Source organism: Anabrus simplex, chromosome 6 (assembly GCF_040414725.1).
Source record: "Anabrus simplex isolate iqAnaSimp1 chromosome 6, ASM4041472v1, whole genome shotgun sequence".
Classification (NCBI taxonomy): Eukaryota; Metazoa; Arthropoda; class Insecta; order Orthoptera; family Tettigoniidae; genus Anabrus; species Anabrus simplex.
In genome coordinates this window covers 123,340,909-123,360,913 of record NC_090270.1, presented here as the reverse complement: position 1 = coordinate 123,360,913, position 20,005 = coordinate 123,340,909, and the positions used below count along the sequence as shown (strand labels likewise).

At 36.4% G+C, this 20,005-nt stretch overlaps 1 protein-coding gene across 2 annotated transcripts in view; it reads right to left on the bottom strand.

The window, feature by feature from the left end:
• The window catches only part of Ttc26 (tetratricopeptide repeat domain 26), a 100,797-nt gene extending 80,993 nt beyond the window's left edge, over positions 1–19,804 (bottom strand). For both annotated transcript variants that reach the window (XM_067149091.2, XM_067149092.2), the window contains exons 1-3: positions 19,630–19,804; positions 12,930–13,067; positions 7,893–8,081 (exon numbers count right to left, since the gene is read on the bottom strand). In XM_067149091.2, coding sequence (XP_067005192.2) covers positions 7,893–8,081; positions 12,930–13,067; positions 19,630–19,632 — 330 coding nt within the window. In that variant the 5' untranslated portion in view covers positions 19,633–19,804. The remainder of the gene's footprint in view (positions 1–7,892; positions 8,082–12,929; positions 13,068–19,629) is intronic.
• Between the last annotated feature and the right edge of the window lie 201 nt (positions 19,805–20,005).

Genomic DNA, 20,005 nt, shown 5'->3' with positions numbered 1-20,005 from the left:
CAACCTATTCAATATACAATTATTAATGACAATATAACTATATTTTCATTAAAAAATCAGTGGATATATTCTCATTAAGAAAGCTATAATACTATATTTTCATTAAAAAAGCAGTCATTAATAACTGTGTACGGAATAGGTTGACCCACTCTTACCCCATTAAATGTCTAGTGTTTTTCAATATGGATCAATATGACATTTATATCATATGAAGCCAAGTCTGCAACACAGGGGTAGTTGACATAACAGTCTCGCTACTACCCAGGCGACTTATTTTTACCATCTGGTAGGAGCCCTTGGCGCAATCATTTTCAATCCATCCATCTCTTCGTTCATTGCCAGTGCATTATTCTGCATTTGTTCATATTTCTTTCTCATTTTTTTTTGGTCATTTATCTGTTGTTATAGCTGTTGCCCTTTATTTCCTCTTTTATTTCTGTGTGATTAATTGTTCTGTAAATACTCTGTAATAATAATAATAATAATAATAATAATAATAATAATAATAATAATAATAATAATAATAATAATAATAATAATAATAATAATAATAATAGTTGTGGCATCCAGAGAGACCTGGTGCAAGTCTTTCACGTTGACACCATATAGGCGACCTGTGCATCTGTAAGGATGGGGCCCTACCTACGTTGAATTATAATGCTGAAGATGGTACAAACACCCAGCCCCGAGCCATAAGAATTAACTAATGAAAGTTAAAATCCCCAACCAGACTGTGAATCGAATGTGGGACCCCTTAGGCCAAAGGCCAGCATGGTAACCATTCAGCCATGGAATAAGATGACTCTGTAATATCTGTTGTTAGGAATAAGAGAAAGGTGACTCTCAATGAAGCTAGAGAAGTGGTAAGGGACACTGTAGTGGTGATGAAGTTAAATGGGAAATTCACGATTGATAAAATAGAGTAACTTGCAGGCTGCAAACTGTAGTGTTGTGTCAGTTTGAACGATCTCAACCATCCGTTAGTAAGTACTTCCTGCTAACGAATCTCCACTGAGTAGCCTACTCTAGGTAAAAAAATGCCTAGATCTGAGGAAAAGAAGTTTCACTGTGATGGGTTTGACAGAAGAGTCAAATGAAAATGACTGCTATCTAATGCAGATAAATAATCGTTCCCATGGTAACTAAGCTACTACGGCAGTCAAAGAGAAAATGAACTTTCCATGGATGGTGCTGCACACTTTAAGAATTTTTTTGCATAGTATGAAGTTCAAGTGGAAGATATAAGCCAGTAACAGGAACATACTGATTGGCCCCAAATACTGTTTATTTGTGAGGTAACAATTTAAGACAAACAAAAATTTACCATTCTCAGAACAGGAACATAATTTATATTAAAGAATTTTGGTAGAAAATAATCTTATATTTAATTGATGTTGGACTGAGCGAGTTGGCTACACAGTTTGGGTCACGTACTGTTAGCCTGCATTCGGAAGATAATGGGTTTGGACCCCACTGTCGGTAGTCCTGAAGATGGTTTTCTGTGGCTTCCCATTTTCACACCAGGCAAATGCTGGAGCTGTACCTAATTAAGCCTACGGTCGCTTCCTTCCCAGTTCTAGCCCTTTCCTATCCTATTGTCACCATAAGACCCGTCTGTGCCGGTGCAACATAAAAAATACTTTTATCATGTGAGATTATTAAATGAGTCACAACCAACAGGAGCTCTTCAAAAAGGCTTGTCCAGGCTGGTTCTAAGAGTAGGTTTATCGATGGCGATACGCTGATGGTTAGAGCAGAAAATGCCGCACGAGATTACCATTGCCAAATGAATGGTGTTTATTTTTATACCTGGTATGTGGGTGAGTCAAACACTCTCCTAATCTCCCCTCTGGAAGTGTTACAATAATTGAAAATATGTTATGCTGTTAAAAGTGATGTGGTGAAATAGCTAAAATAAAACAAAGTGATGTTTTATTAAGGAATGGAGAAACATCAGCATTTTGAACTGATCAAGGAGGTCCAAAAATTGAAAAGACGCTTACTCTTTACATGCGTGAACTCAATGCAATCAAGCTAGCCTAAGCCAAAATCAAAAGAATTGTACGGGAGCAAAACATTATGGGTGACACCTCGTTAATGATGCTGCAGGAAGTGATGGCAAATGCTATCATATCTGTGACACCCGTCGTCTGGAAAGAATTTGATCAATGCACTATCGAACTGAAATACGACTTTTGCAAGAAGGATGGGTTGTTGAGAGATGCAGTATAGACAGTTTTGTTGTATGCTCACTATTTTAGTAGTTGTAGTACATATAAATATAGTACGGGTGATGGTTTGCTAAGCAGACCCAGCCTGTGGTTGGAAACTGCTCCAGATGATGACGATGATGGTTAGGTCCACCCCGTCAATTTATTATTAAGTTATTAATTTTCTACAATTATTTCACTCATAGTCCACCTCCATAGTGTAATGGTTAGCACTATTAGATGCCATCCTCGGGGGCCCGGGTTCAATTCCTGATACTGCCAGAAATTTAAGAATGGCAGGAGGGCTGGTATGTGATTAAAATGGTACATACAGCTCACCTCCAATGGGGGTGTACTTGACAAGAGCTGCAGACCTCAGGATGAGGACACGAGTTTACTTTTTTAAATTTCACTCGTACATGTTTCGGGAGCCTCAACTCAGTCAGCGATTTCTACTTCCTAAAGCAAGATTCCCCGTATCTTACGATCTAACATCGTTCAGCTATACATAAAACATCATCAATATAGGGTATAACCTTATTTTAAACACATACACACACAATAAACAATTTTTGATATTGTTTGTTATGTAATAAAAAACTTTAAAATACTTATAAAAAGTTCAGCTGGTTTCCTTGGAAAAAAAAAAAGACAAAGATAAAATGTTTCTCGTTGCTGTTTGTTCCGTTTATGTTTACTGTTGTAGCCAACTTTAAGCGTATTAAAAAGTCAACTGATATACTACCAAAGTTAAAATCTTCGCCTTGTTGTTGTTATAACACTTCCTAGAATTGAATTGATATACCACTGAATTATTAGACTTCTTAAGATCTTGCTATGCTGGTGTTGGGCTGGAATTTCAACAGAGCAGATCAAACCTCCTGTCATGTTCTTAAATTGGTGGCTACTAATTTGCTCTTCTTATTGTATATTGTCGGAACGGAGGAAGCCTACTCCCTCATCAGCCAAACATTTATTACCTACAGCTGCGGCAACATCATCAAGAAATGTTTATGAGTTAAAAATAAGTTTAAATATTGAAGATGTTTTATGTATAGCTGAATGATGTTAGATCTTCAGATATGGGGAATCTTGCTTTAGGAAGTAGAAATCGCTGATGAAGGGAGTAGGAGCTCCTGAAACATATACAAGTGAAATAACTGTACAAAATTAGGAATTTGATAATATATTGACAGGGCAGACCAAACTATCACATGTAGTATATCTATATGAACTTCGTCAATGAGGATCAACTAAGGACCGAAAATGGTCAAATTTGTCAAATCTAATTGTAGCACAGCGATATATGAATCTCCTTAGACAGAAAAGCATGCAGATTCATCCATAATTCATCCGAGTGTTCACATGCCTCATTGGGCAAGCCACTGAACTCTGCAAAGTGTAAGTCAATGTTTTCGTGTAGCACATGAAGAGTCTATCGATCTGGGTAGTATAGGAATTAGAAGAGAAAGTTCATGCTTGCAACCACATTCTTCATCCTTGAATTCTTTTCTCATCTACCAACAGTTTTAATTATTGTAGTGACAACGATAGCTGAGGCTTAATTATTAGAGTGACAATGATACTGAAGCTCATGTTGCACTGAGTGAGTCTCAGAACAATACTGGATCCAACATACAAGCTGCACCGAGAACTGGAGTGACTGTATCAAGATCAGCTTGCTTTGAGCTGCACTCAGACAGAAGGTGGTGCACGTATGATCACCAGTGATCAGATCAAAAGTTAGATGTATGGCTTTTCAGGCGTTTGCTCTATTAACCAGCATTTCGTCTTAGGCTGACACTAGACTCGTCAGAGTGGGATGTGTCAGACCCTACCCACCCCAGCATAAGTCTAGTGTCAGGCCTAAGACGAAATGCTGGTTAATAGAGCAAACGCCTGAAAAGCCATACATCTAATTTTTGATCTGATTTTTTATATGCTCTATTGGTGGAAAAATATCTAATTCCCTCCATGGGAATTTAGAATTACCATTTGGAATTGCTAGGCGGGCATTAATTCCATTGTGGAGTTTTATCTCCCGTATGCAGTTATCAGACTGTGCCACATAAGAGGCTTCTGATAAGTTCACCTGCATACACCCCAGCATAAGTGGGTAGGGTCTGACACATCCCACTCTGACGAGTCTAGTGTCAGGCCTAAGACGAAATGCTGGTTAATAGAGCAAACGCCTGAAAAGCCATACATCTAATTTTTGATCTGATTTTTGATATGCTCTATTGGTGGAAAAATATCTAATTCCCTCCATGGGAATTTAGAATTACCATTTGATCACCAGTGGACGTGCCAACGCAAGTTGTTCGCGCGAGAAATATCGTGACTTGAGTCACCAATGTACACCTGCCTTAAGAATTACTGTGACAAATCTATTTAAGAAAACTGAAATCGGCATATGATGACTGTGATGAATTACAGACTGTTCTCTATTCGTGTGGTGACTGGTTTACGAAATGGAATCTTTCTCCCAATGTTAAGTGCAATACAATCTCCTTTTCATTGCTAAAGCAAAGAATGAACACTGCCTATACCATCCAGGAAAGTACATTGCAATTGGGTTCTCAATAAGAGACCTAGGTGTTATTGTAAACTAACCTTCTCTACCCATATTCAATCTATAAAATCCCGTGCTATAAGTACCCTAGGCATTCTTTACAGGTTCACTGAAATTAATGAAATTAACGTCTTAAAATTATACTTTGTCTCGTATGATCTCCCCAATATTGACTTTTGTTCCCCTATTTGGTCCTCATCTATCACAGACATATCTCAACTAAATAGTATTTTTAACCTTTTCACTTTCATTGTTAAGCTCGCAATCCTGTTTTTAAGAACAAAACTACATCTGATATTTTGAACTATCTGGGTATACTTGACCTGAGAAGCCGTTTACAATTCTCCGATCTATGTTACCTCCATAAAATAATCAATGGTTACACCAAATGTAAAATACTCTTCCGGCGTGCTTCCCTATACATGTTCTTCCCCGCCCAACACACAACCGGCCCACTCATGTGTCCTGTCCGCGCTTAACCTTACAACAACACTATCTTCCACCATCTCCCTACTCTTGGTAACTCGCTACCCAATATCGGCATATTCACACCTTTCGCATCCTTCAAACAAAAAATTAAAAAATTCCTTTGAAGTCCTCTTCAGGTTTCCATTTTCTTCCACCCACCCAACCCTCGACCATTCTTCTTCCTAATTTCTGACATCGATACTTGCCAGTTATCGTTGCCATTGTTGTTACATTGTTATTGTTAAATAATTGTTAATTTATTGTTGATACTTAATATTGTTGTTTATACCTTTGTTATTTTTATACTTATTTAAACATTATTATAATTATGATTAGTGTAAAATGGCCCTCCATATGCTGTATCTAATAAATAAATAAATAAATAAATAAATAAATAAATAAATAAATAAATAAATAAATAAATAAATAAATAAATAAATAAATAAATAAATAAATAAATAAATAAATAAATAAATTCATTTCTCTGAAATCGCTTGACATACGAGGTTGGAATTTCACATGGTGGTTATTGGTCTTAAAACAATGCACCCCTACGGACTAAGGGGACTTGTCTGGGAGTGATGTCCAATGACAAACATTTATTTCTCTGAAACTGTTTAACATATGAGGTTGAAATTTCACATGATTTTTGCTCCTATATATCTTCGATTTTAAATGAGAAATGGTCTTGAAACAATATATTATTAAGGTGTTTTGACTGGAGTTTGGGGCCTGATGACAAAAAAGTAATTTTTCTGAAACCCCTTCTCATACGAGGCTGAAACTTCACATGATGATTGCTCTTATGTGCATTACATTTTAAATAAAAAGTGGTCTTAAACCAAAACACATTTAAGGGGTTTGGACGGGGGGCGATTTCTGATGACATAATATCCATTTCTATGAAACCGTTTGACATACGAGGTTAAAATTTCACATGAATGGTGCTCCTATATGTTTTAGATTTTAAACAAGAAAAGGTCTTAAAACAATACACCTCTAAGAGGTTTTGGCTGGAGGGTGATAACTTTTGACGAAATTATTCATTCCTCCAAACCGTTTGGCGTATGAATTTGACATTTTGCAATATCTTTGGATATTGTAGGTGTCAAATATGGTAAAATTCAAAATATTTCATGTATAAGAATTGGGATTGTGTAGAAGTTGTTGAAGTTGTAAAACTAAGTCTCCACAACAGCCAAGGTACTCGACCGAATTTCCAACTCCTTTTTCTTGCCAAAGAAAGTAAAACTCAGGGATTTAACTGAAATAATCTTGAACTTATACATAACTGGAGGAACTTTTTTTTTTTTTTTTTTTTTGAGACTGTATACCATTAACGGTACCTACATATTCTTGCACATGTTGAATGTGTAATTACCGATCACTTTCCACAAGCTTAATACATATAATAGACCTAAATAATAAAGGAGGTTTCATCTCGATTTTTATCAGATATTGGTGCTGCCCTTTATACACACAAAATTCTATGTCTTAGATTTTAAATAACAAGTGGTCTTCAAACAATACACCCCTCTAAGGGGTTTTGACTGGGGGATGAGAAATGAATATTCACTTCTATGAATAAACCATTTGAATTATGAAGTTAAAATTTCAAATCATGCTAAATAACAGAAAGTTTGAGACAAATTTAAATTTAAATGGGGGTTTTAAGATCCAAAAAGGGATATATTCATTCCTTCCTCCAAAACCATTTAACTATGAAGACAAAATTCCAAATAGCGGTATATATTTTAAACCCTAGGTGTGAATTCGGAAATATTTGGAAACGTTTCACCCTTAAGGTGTTAAATGGAGTTACCTCCGCAAACAAAATTATTCATCCCTCCAAAACCGCTTAACGCACAAGTTTGTAATTTTACGAGAAGGTTCTTCGTTTATGTCCTGGATGTAAGTTAAAATATTGTATAATTCAAAATATTTCTTCCGTAAGGGATTTAGATAGTGACTGACTCTCAAACACTCTTCTGAAACCGTTTCAGGCACGATCTTAAAATTTTATATGAAGGGTAGTCTTTTATGTCCTAGATGTTGAGTAATATCTTTAAAACATTCATCGCCTAGAAAACATTCATTCCTCCATTACTGTTCGATGTACAACATCTAAATTTCAGAGGTTGATCGATTTTACATCTTGAGTGTTAAATAAGATAGGGTTTAAAAATATTTGAATTCTTCTGTACCGGGTTCAAGTATCTGTTAGATAAGAAAATTAATAATAATATCCCCAAAAACGTTTGACGTACGAACTGAGGGTGTATTTTACAGGTTCAGTTGACAGTAGATTCTCCAAAATGTAAAATTTTGGAAAATAACTTTAAGACCATAGCGAAGCACGGGTATCTTGCTAGTATACAATACTTGGTTTAGTGTAAGAGAAGGTCTAATGGCCTTAACTACGGCAATAAAGACATCTATCTATCGTTTCAGATTGTTTTTGTTTATTATTGTTTGGATTTACACGCTCTGTATTTGACTGCTTGTATAAGCCATTAACAAATACTTCAGCAGTATTATATGTTTTTATTTAATGTTCAATAGTTTCAAACAATAATGGCTGTATATGAAAAAGAACAATCATAAAATGAAAATGATCAACACTGCCGTATAACAGTACTCACCCTCTCAGCCTCAGGATACATCCCAAGATAGAAGTAACAGCATGCTAAATTCACCGACACATCCTCAGGAGGATTCTTGGAGTGACTGAGTCCTTCATACACCTGCATGGCTCTCTTGTAGTCTCCCAAATGGAAAGAGCAATAGCCAATCCACATCTCCCTCTCGTCATTGCCTTTACCTCCTCCAAACTAACAAACAAACACTACATCATTAAGTTACTGTACATAATTTTCACTAAATATAACTGCGGGAGACATATAAGTTCCAAACACACTGTATTTCTTTGTACAGTATACTATCCTCAATAAGTTTCATACCAGATGAACAGAAAGTATTAGTTTTCATTTCACAATCTGAGTTAGGTTGGATTTTACTGTTTTCTGTATTTATACTAATAATAGTGTTGTAATTATCTTGCAGAAAACATAGTATGATACTAGGAATATACTTCATGAGTGAACATAAAGAAAAAAATAATTTAAAAATTGTACAACTTCACCACTACTTTTAGCATTAATTGAATATATTATGTACTTAGTGTTAAAACAATAGCAACAACAACAACAACAACCTGAAGAAAGCCTTTATTGTTAGGGTTTACCCCACCCAGCTAACCTACTGCCAGACTTCCCAAGCCATGAATTCTGTCACAAGACTCCCTAAGCAACCTAAAAATGTTACCCTTTAAAAACATATATGTTCTGGTCTTCACACACAATCACATTCGTAAATTACAAGATCATTGTAAAATCTATAATAATCAGTACCACTTCCATACTGCTGTAGAACATGAGGAATTCATAAGAACTACAGAAAATCCACAGTAGTTGGCAACTCTGAGAAAGTAACCTGGCCGAGATTCACAGATGACATCACTGTGCTGGCTGAAAGTGAGCAGGAAATGATCGTGATTCTAGAGGAGATGGAGGCCTCTTTCAAAGTCTTTAACATGAAAATCAATAGAAAAGACCAAAATCCTAGTAGGAAGCACAAACATGCACACATACGCACAACATCAATAACAATAATAAAATATAAACCTGAAACAACTGATTATAAAATTTGACACACACACGAACAGTACATTGAGTACCGACTGTCTGGAGAATGTGGAGGCTTTCAAATATCGCAGAAGCATGATAACACAGATGGGAGGTCAAAGAGCAACATTTCAAGCTGAATAAACCATTCTAAGACCACCTTTAAAGGAGGCATAACATCTTCACCTCATATAGCATAGACAAGCACCTCAAAATAAATCTGTTAAAAGGCTTTGTATAAGTGTGCTATTGTATGGAAGTGAGACCTGGACACTTGGAGAAGATGAAAAGGCCTTTGAAATGCGGAGTTATTGGAGGATATTCAGAATTTCCTGAATGGACAATGTGACGAACGAAGAGGGTCTGCAGAGGGTTGAATTTTGCGAAGCCGTAGAACCTAATGTGGAAGAGAAGTGATGAACGGATTGGCACGAAAGAATGCTGAGACGATTCTTGAAGGAGCTGTGGAGGGAAGGTATGTCACCTGCAGACCAATGTTGCAGTACATCGACCATGTCATGACGGATACCAGCTGTCACTCTCACACAACTCTGAAGACAAACCCAGGATCGAGTACAGTGGAGAGCTGCTCGCATCGCTGCAAACTACCGGTAATCTCAGGATTGATAATGCAAGAAGAAGAAGAAGAAGAAGAAGTTACCATAATTTTGTGTATACTGTATCCAGTAACTATTCAACATAGGAGCTAAACCCTCTAAAGAGACGTAACTTAATTGCATTACACCATCTTCTATGATCTTTGAGATCAAAAATACCTTTACACCTTCTATGATTTTGGAGATAAAAAATACCTTCACACCAACTCTTGTTTACTAAACACCTTAATGGGGAAAACATTTTTTAATACTTGTTTAGGCTACATTATGCATGCTGCTGTGATTTCTGTTTTGGTTCTTCAGTACTTAGTAAAAAAAGTTAATTACTCCCCTGAAATAAATAACAAAATGAAGAGAAATTCCTAAAATACAAGATTTTAAACATTGTTAGATTTGTAGTGCAGGTAACTAGCAATCACTCGTTTCACCATGCTGTACAATATGTATGAGTATTTTCACAATTGAGATTAGATTATGAAGTTGAGACTAGGTAAGGAAATGAGTGATTTAAATATTCAATTATAAAAGTAATAAGGCAAATATAATATTCTACGATGAAGATGTACAAAGTCTTCAAAACTACTGTACATAAAACACACAATGCTAACTTCCTTGGAATTTGAACCCAAGCCCATCAATTTGTCATTCAGGTATGTTATTTTAAACAGCAGCAGCTGAGTTATTTACTGTTAAAATAAGACTTGAAAGCTAAACCACAGTGCCTCACTGACACTAAAGTTGGTGAGAATTGTAAGCATCCAAAAGGGACTGCTTTTTGTGGCCCTAAATAGCCTACAATTTTAGCTGTGTATGCTTGTAAAAGTGTTAACTGGTCTCAGACATTCCTATATGAAATATATAATCTTAAGACTCCAAAGAGTCCATTATAACAACAATGGCAAAAGCTAAAGCCCCATGCTGATGGGTCTGAACTTGGATATAAAACAACATCTGGAGTGCACTTATTCATCTCAGTGACCCTGAAAACTATAAATTCTATATTAACCCTTAAATGCACAGCATTGCATATGTGCAAAGGAGAAAATACTTGGTTGTTACATCTGCTTTATGATTTTACAAGACGTGTCCATTTACTTCCGCCTTTCAAATGAACTTACTAGGGGTCACTGGTATAATTAAAATGAACAATCTTATATTTTATGACTTTTCTTGCTAATCAGCCGGAGTGGTGTAAACTTTATACAGTTAAGGTAAAACAAATAAAATCGTGTTTACCTCAGAGAATTCGTGAGCCAGGATATCCCTAAGACTGAAGAGTGGCAGTAGCTAAAGTAATCGTACAGCTTTGCATATACCGGTACGTAAAACATTCAGAAATCTTAACATTTTGACTGATCCAAATAAATATATTAATTTTGACAAATATTTTTTTAAATAATTTTCCGGTAACAATCTGTTATTTTTGGAATGAAAAGCGATCAAATTTAAAAGAAAAATTTAATTGTGCATTTAAGGGTTAATATTGGTAATTTCATATTTTTTTAATATTTCACCTCCTATTCAGGATGAACTTTGACTTAAACGGCATCTTGAGTGTCATAATTCATCTCAGTCACCCCAAAAACGATGGACATGACACTAATATCGGTCGTTTTCAATTACTTTTAGATTTAGCCCCCACTCCTAGGGGTGGTAGGGATGTCATGCCCCCACACTATTTATTCCATGTAGCAAGTCATATTTATGGTAAGTTTGGCCCATAACACATGGCAGTGCCTTCCCATCCTCCTATATACAGCAATTCTTACCAGACTATCATGACACTGAGTAAGTCGTTGCCTAGCGACAATCTATCCATCAAGTTCGATCCAAGCTCTGTGCGGCTTTGTAATTAAACTAATTACAAAAAATGATTCATCATAATAAAACTACTTATCTGGTTTCATTCAAACCACTTCCTAAACACTCTCAGAAGTAGTAAGAACAAATTGCGAAATTTTCGGCAAAATCGGTCCCGTAGTTTTTGAGTCTATTAATCTCAAATATACCAACATCCACTTTTATATACATAGATATACCTACCTGCAACACTTTCAGGTTGCCCACAAGGACAAAGAGTATCATATCCAAAATAAATTATTTCACAAAAGTTTCTTTAAAACTTACAGAAAAGCAGGGTAGCTTCAAGGTGGTTGTTAAGGTATACAGTAGGCTATGTACTGAACCCATTAAGTTGCTTTTCTTCTTCTGTGTTCCTCCCATTGAAATAAGCCTCTTTCTATCCCATTTCTTGTGTTTGGTCTTCTCTTAATACTAAACCTACCACATCAACACAGAAGATCTCTCAAAAGTATCCATCCTCCACCCCATCTCAAGTGCAGTTACCCTGCCCTTGACGATGAAGAAGTAGAAGTGGAAGAAGAACAGAGCCTATCAGGACATGAGGAGAAATAGGATGGAAGAACTTCAAATGATGAGAACAGAGATCATCCATGAATTTTTCAATGGGTTCCCCCTCTGTTGCTCCCCCATACTGCCCTCCTTTTTTCTTTCCTTTGTGCATGTTTCTACACCCATTCCTAGCTTTCTACCTTTGATGTTTATAATTTTCAAACAAACTAAACTTGCAATCTAGTTTTATAAGTTAATAACTGCTTCCAACAACTGATGGCAATATAGTTAATAGTAATTATTCCCAGCTTATCTGAGAGAATGAGTATGATTCAAACCTCATGTACATGAAATCAGAGGTGCAAAAGGGGTCATAAAAGAAACTTTCTACACAAACTTTTGATGACGACTTACCAATAACGTGAATAGTCTTACTCTCATCATATAAATGTTCCACTACATGGGCAAAAAGTGTCAGGAAAACACAAATGATGTTTATTCAAAACAATTTTCAGGTGAGCTGGACAATAAACAAACTCCATTAACATGACAAAATTCACATCTTCCGTGAAACTGATGAACATGGTGATCATCTGGCTTAAAAGCGCAACAACTCAAATACTGTTAATTTTCAGTTACTTATATCATTTTCTTCCATTTTTCAAGCTCCCTCTGATTGTCTTATCACTAATCAAAACCAAACTCAACCAAAAAATTACTATAGAAATGTCCACAACTGTCATGTTGAACTTTCCACAACTACACCTTCTCGAAATTTAGTAGTTTTGAACAGAAACAATACATTGTGTAATTTTTTTACAGTGGCTCGGAAGGATAAAAGAATAAGAAGCTACCAAGAATGTCCAATTTTATAGAGACACGTAAACTTTCTATCTCATATAACTCAGAACTAGATTTTGTTGAGATGTCTTACCCTTTGAACCAAATGATCAAGATGTTGTACAGCTTCACGGAATCAGTACCCACTGATGGGCAAAAAATAGCAAGAATTATTATACTGTATTACCTCAAGAACTGTAAGGGCACCAGTATAATCTCGAGTGGCAAGAAAATCGTCTACTTTAGGGATCTGTTTGCGTCCTTGCGTTTGTTGATTCTGCAAGGCTTGGCCAGAGCCTGCAGCAGGCTTAGAGCGAGACAAAAGCTGAAACAGAACAAATAAGAATTATACTTAGAATTATACAATACTTATTATGCAAAAAATTTAACTGAAAGTCCTTCCAATGGATGTACTTTTCTTATATTCTCATGAAATAAAATAGTACAAATGGTTCACTTAAAAAGGTAGGCATTCCACGAATTTTTGAAAAAAGTCTTTTAATATCTTTATACAGACTGACAAGATTATCAAAGCTATTTAGTGCAAGTGGAAAAGTTATAAGCTTTTTTTATATGCTAGCTGCTTAATGCATATTTTTGGTAACAAAAGGATAGGAAAAGTTTAGGAATGGGAAGGCAGCACCTGTAGCCTTAATTAAGGTATGGTTCCAGCATGTGATTAGTGTGAAAATTGCAAACAATGGAAAACCATTTTCAGGACTGCTAATGATGAGATTTGAACCCACCATCCCCCTGAATGCAAGTTTACAGCTACATGACCCGAACCATGTTGCCAACGAGCTCACTGGAAGGATTATCACTGCTGACAACTGTATATATAACACACTGGAATTTCCGTGTTTGGTTGGTTCTGAAAAGGACTATTCATAGATAAGTCCTCTTGCATACTTGCTGTATAGCAGCACCTTTGTGGAAGAAACAGCCGGTTAAACTGCTGCCCAGAGAATGACCGACTGCAGTAACCACAATCTTTGGGGATATGCCAGACATGGACTCATTGAAAATCCAGTATGCAGACGACCTAACGTTAGTCTTCCAGAGTAAAGATCTTATGCACTGAGAGAATGTACTGACAAGTGATCAGACAAAATTGAGTGACTGACTGAGGTTACTGCATTCCATCTAAATATTAAGGAAGCTACACGTTACTTTCGACGGAACCGAAGTTCCGCATAACTACAATCCAAAATATCTAGCAATCACTTTGGATCGGTCCTTGACATTCAAACAACAGTGCATCACGTTATCTAAGAAACTTGGCTCCAGAGTGAATCCACTCCGCGAGATTGCCGGAAGTAGATGGGGTGCGGACGCCAATACCTTACGCTCTGCTGCACTCGCTCTTGTGTATTCTGCTGGTGAATACTGTGCTCCTGTATGGCAAAACAGCTTTCACACAACAAAGATTGATATACAGCTTAATGAAGCCATGAGAGTTATCACTGGTACTGTCAGATCTACTCCTATTCAGTGGTTACCTGTCTTAGCTAACATTGCCCCACAAGATCTAAGGAGGAAAGCAGCTAAGGTAAACTTGCTGAAGAAGATCTCTTCTCAAAAGGAGCTCTCCCTTGTAAGATGCCCTACAAGACCCACCAACAACTCGTCAGAAATAATGCAAACCACCCTGGACCGATTTTAAAAGTATCAGTTCTTTCAACATGACCTCTGAGTTGATAAACTTAACAGTAATGTATGTTCAGTCATCAGCCCTAAGGCTGGTCGGAGCCTCAACACCTCCGCCATCAGTTGTCATAGATGGCCTAGGCATCAATGAAGAGGCGTACTAGGGAAACGAGGAGTGAGGCAGTTTCCCGTTGTTTTCCTCACCAAGCCAGAAGTTGCTATTTTATTTGATCCTGTATTGACTTGTCTGAATATATTAAAGAAACTATTATAGTTTTATTTTGAGTCCACCTTGTCAATACACCTTTATAATGATAGAAAATTATTAATTTAATATACATGTTTTGGGAAAATCATCCATTCCCTTCATCAGTGATGTACGTTCAAGGAATAAAACATATAACACTATCTTTTGTTTTTTCTTACAATTTAAAGAAGTATTGTATCCTAATTTCACCATATCAGTGAATAAAGAAACTAATGAAATATTATGAAAATGACCATTACATAAAATTTAATATTTTGTTGAATTGAATGAGAATACATAAATTTTTAAGATTGTAAATTAGCGCATGTAAGTCTCTTCCCTATCAAGTTTAACTGAACTATCATTCTGACCTTGACTTTATCAGCAATAATCTAAGTTATGAACAGAATAATGCAAGCTGGGTTGGAAAATTCCTTGGTAACTTGTGAGTACACAGTCACTGGCAGCATTCCTGGGCAACTACAATTCTGGGAATGTACACTAATTAAATGCAAGATGACAATAACTTCATGGCTACTACAGCATTTCTTTCGCTCTTTTCCCTGGACTCTAAATAGTATAAACATTCAAAAAGAACTCCAGTATGTCTGCAGAATGGTTTTACGAAAAAGGATGACATAACCCGGTGTAAAACTAGTGTCCCGGAACATGTAAAGTGCCTGCTTATTGTTTTTATTTTTGCTAGCGGTTAAATGTTGCACTAACACACTGAAGGTTTTCGGCGATGCAAGGATGAGAAAGTGTTGGGAGTGGGAAGGTACCGGCTGTGATCTTAATTAAGATACAGCCCCAACATTTGCCTGGTGTGAAAATGGGAAACCATGGAAAACCATCTTCAGGGCTGCTAACAGTGTGATTCGAAACCACCATCTCCCAAATGCAAGCTCACAGCTATGCGACTCTTAACCATTCAGCCAACTCGCTCAGTGTCCACATAAGACAAGTGGATAAGACTTAATGGCAATGTCCACTGCCCGGGGTTTGAGGTGTCCGTTTAATTTAACACATGCCTTACGTAAAAGAAAATCCATTCCATGAAGGTGTAGAGAGATGTCCACTGGATAAAGGTGTCCGTTAGGGCAGGTTCGATTGTAGTTTATCCTTACACTCTTGATGCGTCAGTCATTCTGTCAGTCCGTCAGTGTAGTTGCAACATGTACTGGTAATGTTTAAAGAAAATAACTACTTTCACGTTTCTTGCAAATGGCTTGTACAATTTTGATGAAAATGTCTTTTTTTTTTTAGCATGAGGAGTCGATTGTGCTTTTTCTAATGTTTTGGGAAAATTCAAAATGGGAGTAAAAAGGGAGTTTAAATGTTCAAAAATTGAAAAATTTCATTGGGTGCTAATAGCAGGTTGTTTTGGGATGAATTCCACAAATAAATCAAACGTTTAGGAGAAATTCACAATAGGAGTCAAGGAGCTCCAAAAATACAAATTTAGTGTTAGACATCTATTGGCAGGTTGTTCTTATTTGAATTCCAAAATAAGAAATACATTTGGGGGGGCATTTCAATAGGAGCTGAGGGCCCCAAAATTAGCTTTCTTCACAAAGGTGTGCATACTGAGTTATACGCACTTTTTTTTTTCATTTCAGGACAACAACTTTGTTTCTTATTGTTATAGCCCAGTCAGAAAGCAATTTCTATTTACATCAAATTGCTAAAAATATTATTTTTGACAAGAATCACTTTATAAATTCAAGCTGGCATATTTAAAATTACTGATACTAGTGTACATACTTTTTGCAGTGATTATAACTCTTAAGAGAAAAACGGTTGTGACAGTAGCAATATTTCCAATAAACAGTAGCAACGGACGCAAGGATAATGACAACAACACTAGATCACCAAGCTCGTCTAAAGCCGACACCTGACAACTGTCAAATTCTTCAACATTGATAAAAGTAGCTGCCTCTCTAGTCAATGTCAAAATTGAAGAGAATGATGGCTGCCACGAAAATGACCTGGGCTGATATGTAGGTGTTCTATGGTTGTCATAGTTGCTGGGATTGTGTTGAAAATCAAATGTGCTCACCTCATGGCAAGAAAAACAAAACAAAACAAAAAAAAAAAAAAAAAAAAACCCACACATTTTCATTTAAAAGGTCAATGACCTCAATATTCTCTCATTTGTCCTCGGTTTAATTAATTTTCTTCCACAAATTATAGAAGTCCAGCTCTGTAGTGATCTCTCCTAATTCATAACACTCTAAAAAGAATTCTACATTCTCTTTTAAAGTCACTAATGCTCATATTACACAAGTATTGAGGATGTACTTTTGTCAAGGCAAAAGATGAGGTACATTATTGGGAGAACTGAATTTTAATTAAGCAAATCAAGATACGGCATAATTAGCAAATACCTCCAGTAGTTATCATCACAGTCTGATGGCAAAAAATATTTAAAAAGTAAAATATCCCAAAATATTAAAACTTAAGCTAGTACATGGTTGATAACATATAATGCGTTAGTTTTACCCATACAGTGCAATTCTGCTATCAGAAGACATCATCCTGAAAGCCACAGGGCTTCTTTCACACAAATTGAACGACATTTTCCCCATGACGACCTTCCACACCAATATGATCTCTCCTGAAAAAACATCATCATCATCATCATCATTCAAAGTGTAATTCGTCATATCTTGGAATGAAGGTGCTGGAGTCTGATAATAAAGGCAGTGGATCTTCCATGTAGTAACTGGATTATGATGATGATAATGATGGCATTTCCAAGTGCAGCTGAGAATTTCTCTTAAAAAAACTTTGTTGTAAACATTTACTCCTCACCACCTTCTTCAAGTGTAGGCCTGTGAGAAATTACAGCTAGCTTCCTCATATTACACAGTTTTAAAGTCTTGAGCATGCTTTACAATATGCTGAAAAAGGATCCCATTACACCAAATCTAACCATCATGCACAGTACAGACATATTTCACTGTCTAGCCACTGATTGGGAAATGTACACTGCTAATGGTACGGTATTTTTTCTCTAACTTTAACAGTGAAAACCGGAAACAAATTTTTAAATACTACATGACCGAAATGGAAGTATGAGTGCGTTCATACAGTTTAAATGGCCATATGAATTCACTTGTGTCACAGACCTAAAAAATATACCAATATTACCTGAGTTACAGCACCTCAAAGCATAACATTTTCCGCTCAAGTTACATTAATGGGGTAATTTCACTGCAATTTCAAGAAGTAGACTTTCCATGACCACTTTAAACTTCCTTAATTTCTCCCTGATTACCAGTGACTTCTACGTATGTTGACACCAGTTTGAGAACTAGTGATGCTTTCAATTTAAACTCTTTTTGCCCTATGGGTTGGAGATCAAATTACTCCACGCAGTATTCATAAGGTGAGTAAACATGATGTGACAAGTTTCAGGGTTTACATGATGTATCACGCTGAGGGAAGAACATCAGAGCAGGAGAGAGAAGGGTATGGAGACATACAAGGCATACACCTCTCAACAGTAACCAGTTATGCATCAATCAATTGACAAGCACGAGCTGTAGGTAGTTTGATTTCTAAATTCAAGTTCATCAATTTGAGTTCCAATTGTAAGGAACGTTTCATGTAGGCCAACAGGGTAGAAAATACTACAGTATGGTGTGAAAACCAGAATAGAGCCACTGCCCTGCTCTGAAAACCTGATTTGAAATCACTGATCATTGTAGAACTGGGATTCCTTCTCACTTGCGACCTACAGCGAGAGAGTAGGCCTACTGGTATTAAAGAAATTTAAAAAAAAATATGTGTACCAATCATTCATGATCATCTCAGTTCAACGATGGGATTCCTAGTCATCAGTATCAATTCAAATACACGCAACTTGCCAATATATTAAACTAAATTACACATGTTGTAGCCTAAATTACATTTAAACCTTACAAGAATTTTTTATTCTTTTAGATGTCACAAGTAGAAATGGGGTCTCTGGTAAGTCTCCAATTAGAACACAGTATAATTCCAATGTATTTTTTAAAATAAATCAGTCACTACTGATCTGCATTTAGGGCAGTTGCCCAGGTGGCAAATTCCCTATCTGTTGTTTTTCTAGCCTTTTCTTAAATTACTGCAAAGAAATTGGAAATTTACTGAACATCTCCCTTGGTAAGTTATTCCAATCCTTAACTCCCTCTCCTATAAACGAATTTGCCCCAATTTGTCCTCTTGAATTCCAACTTTATCTTCATATTATGATCTTTCCTACTTTTAAAGACACCACTCAAAATTTTTCATCTACTAATGTCATTCCACACCCTTTCTCCAGTGACAGCTCGGAACATACCACTTAGTTGAGCAGCTCATCTCCTTTCTCCCTTCCCAGTCCAAACTTTGCAACATTTTTGTAACGCTACTCTTTTGTCAGAAATCACCCAGAACAAATCGAGCTGCTTTTCTTTGGATTTTTCCCAGTTATTGAATCAAGTAATCCTGGTGAGGGTCCCATACTCTAGTTGAGGTCTTACCAGAGACTTATATGCACTCTCCTTTACATCCTTACTACAACCCCTAAATACTCTCACAACCATGTGCAGAGATCTGTAAATACCTTTTATTTACAATCCCATTTATGTGATTACCCCAACGAAGATCTTTTCTTATATTAACACCTAGGTAGATCCCTAAAAGGAACTTTCACCCCATCAACGCAATAATTAAAACTGTTAGGACTTTTCCTATTTGTGAAACTCACTTGGTAGACGATATAGAAGATAGAAGTAGAGGATAAAGTTGGAATTCAAGATTATAAATATTAATTTAGGCCTATAGGAAGAGGAATTATGGATTGGAATAAATTATCAAGGAGTATGTTCGATAAATTTCCCAGTTCTTTTGAAATCATTTTAGAAAAGACTAGGTGAACAAGCGATAGGAAATCTGACATCTGGGTGACAGCTTAAAATGCAGTCAATGATGACATTAAAATTCTGTATTACGATTCAAACCTTACCATGTTAACATAAGAGGTTCTCTCAGGAACACATTATCTTCAAATTCATATCACTGTCATTTCTCCAAACATCATCAGAGGTAGATTTAATTACAATTTTCTATTGACGGCTTTCACGTTAACATCGGCTGGGAACGGCTAAAACGATTGGAGTAGCGCACCTCCTGAATTGTTTATCCCGGCGGAATGTCTCTTTTCCATGGTCGATGTAACGTCGACCAAGCTTGCGTCGACTATACATTCATCAAGACCAACCAAGATCGACTCCAATCATTGGAGTCGGTCTTGGACCAACATTCATTACAGATTGTTGACAGTCGATAGAAGTTACGTCGTGCAAGACCAAAATATTGCATAGCAAGTATAGTAGTACATA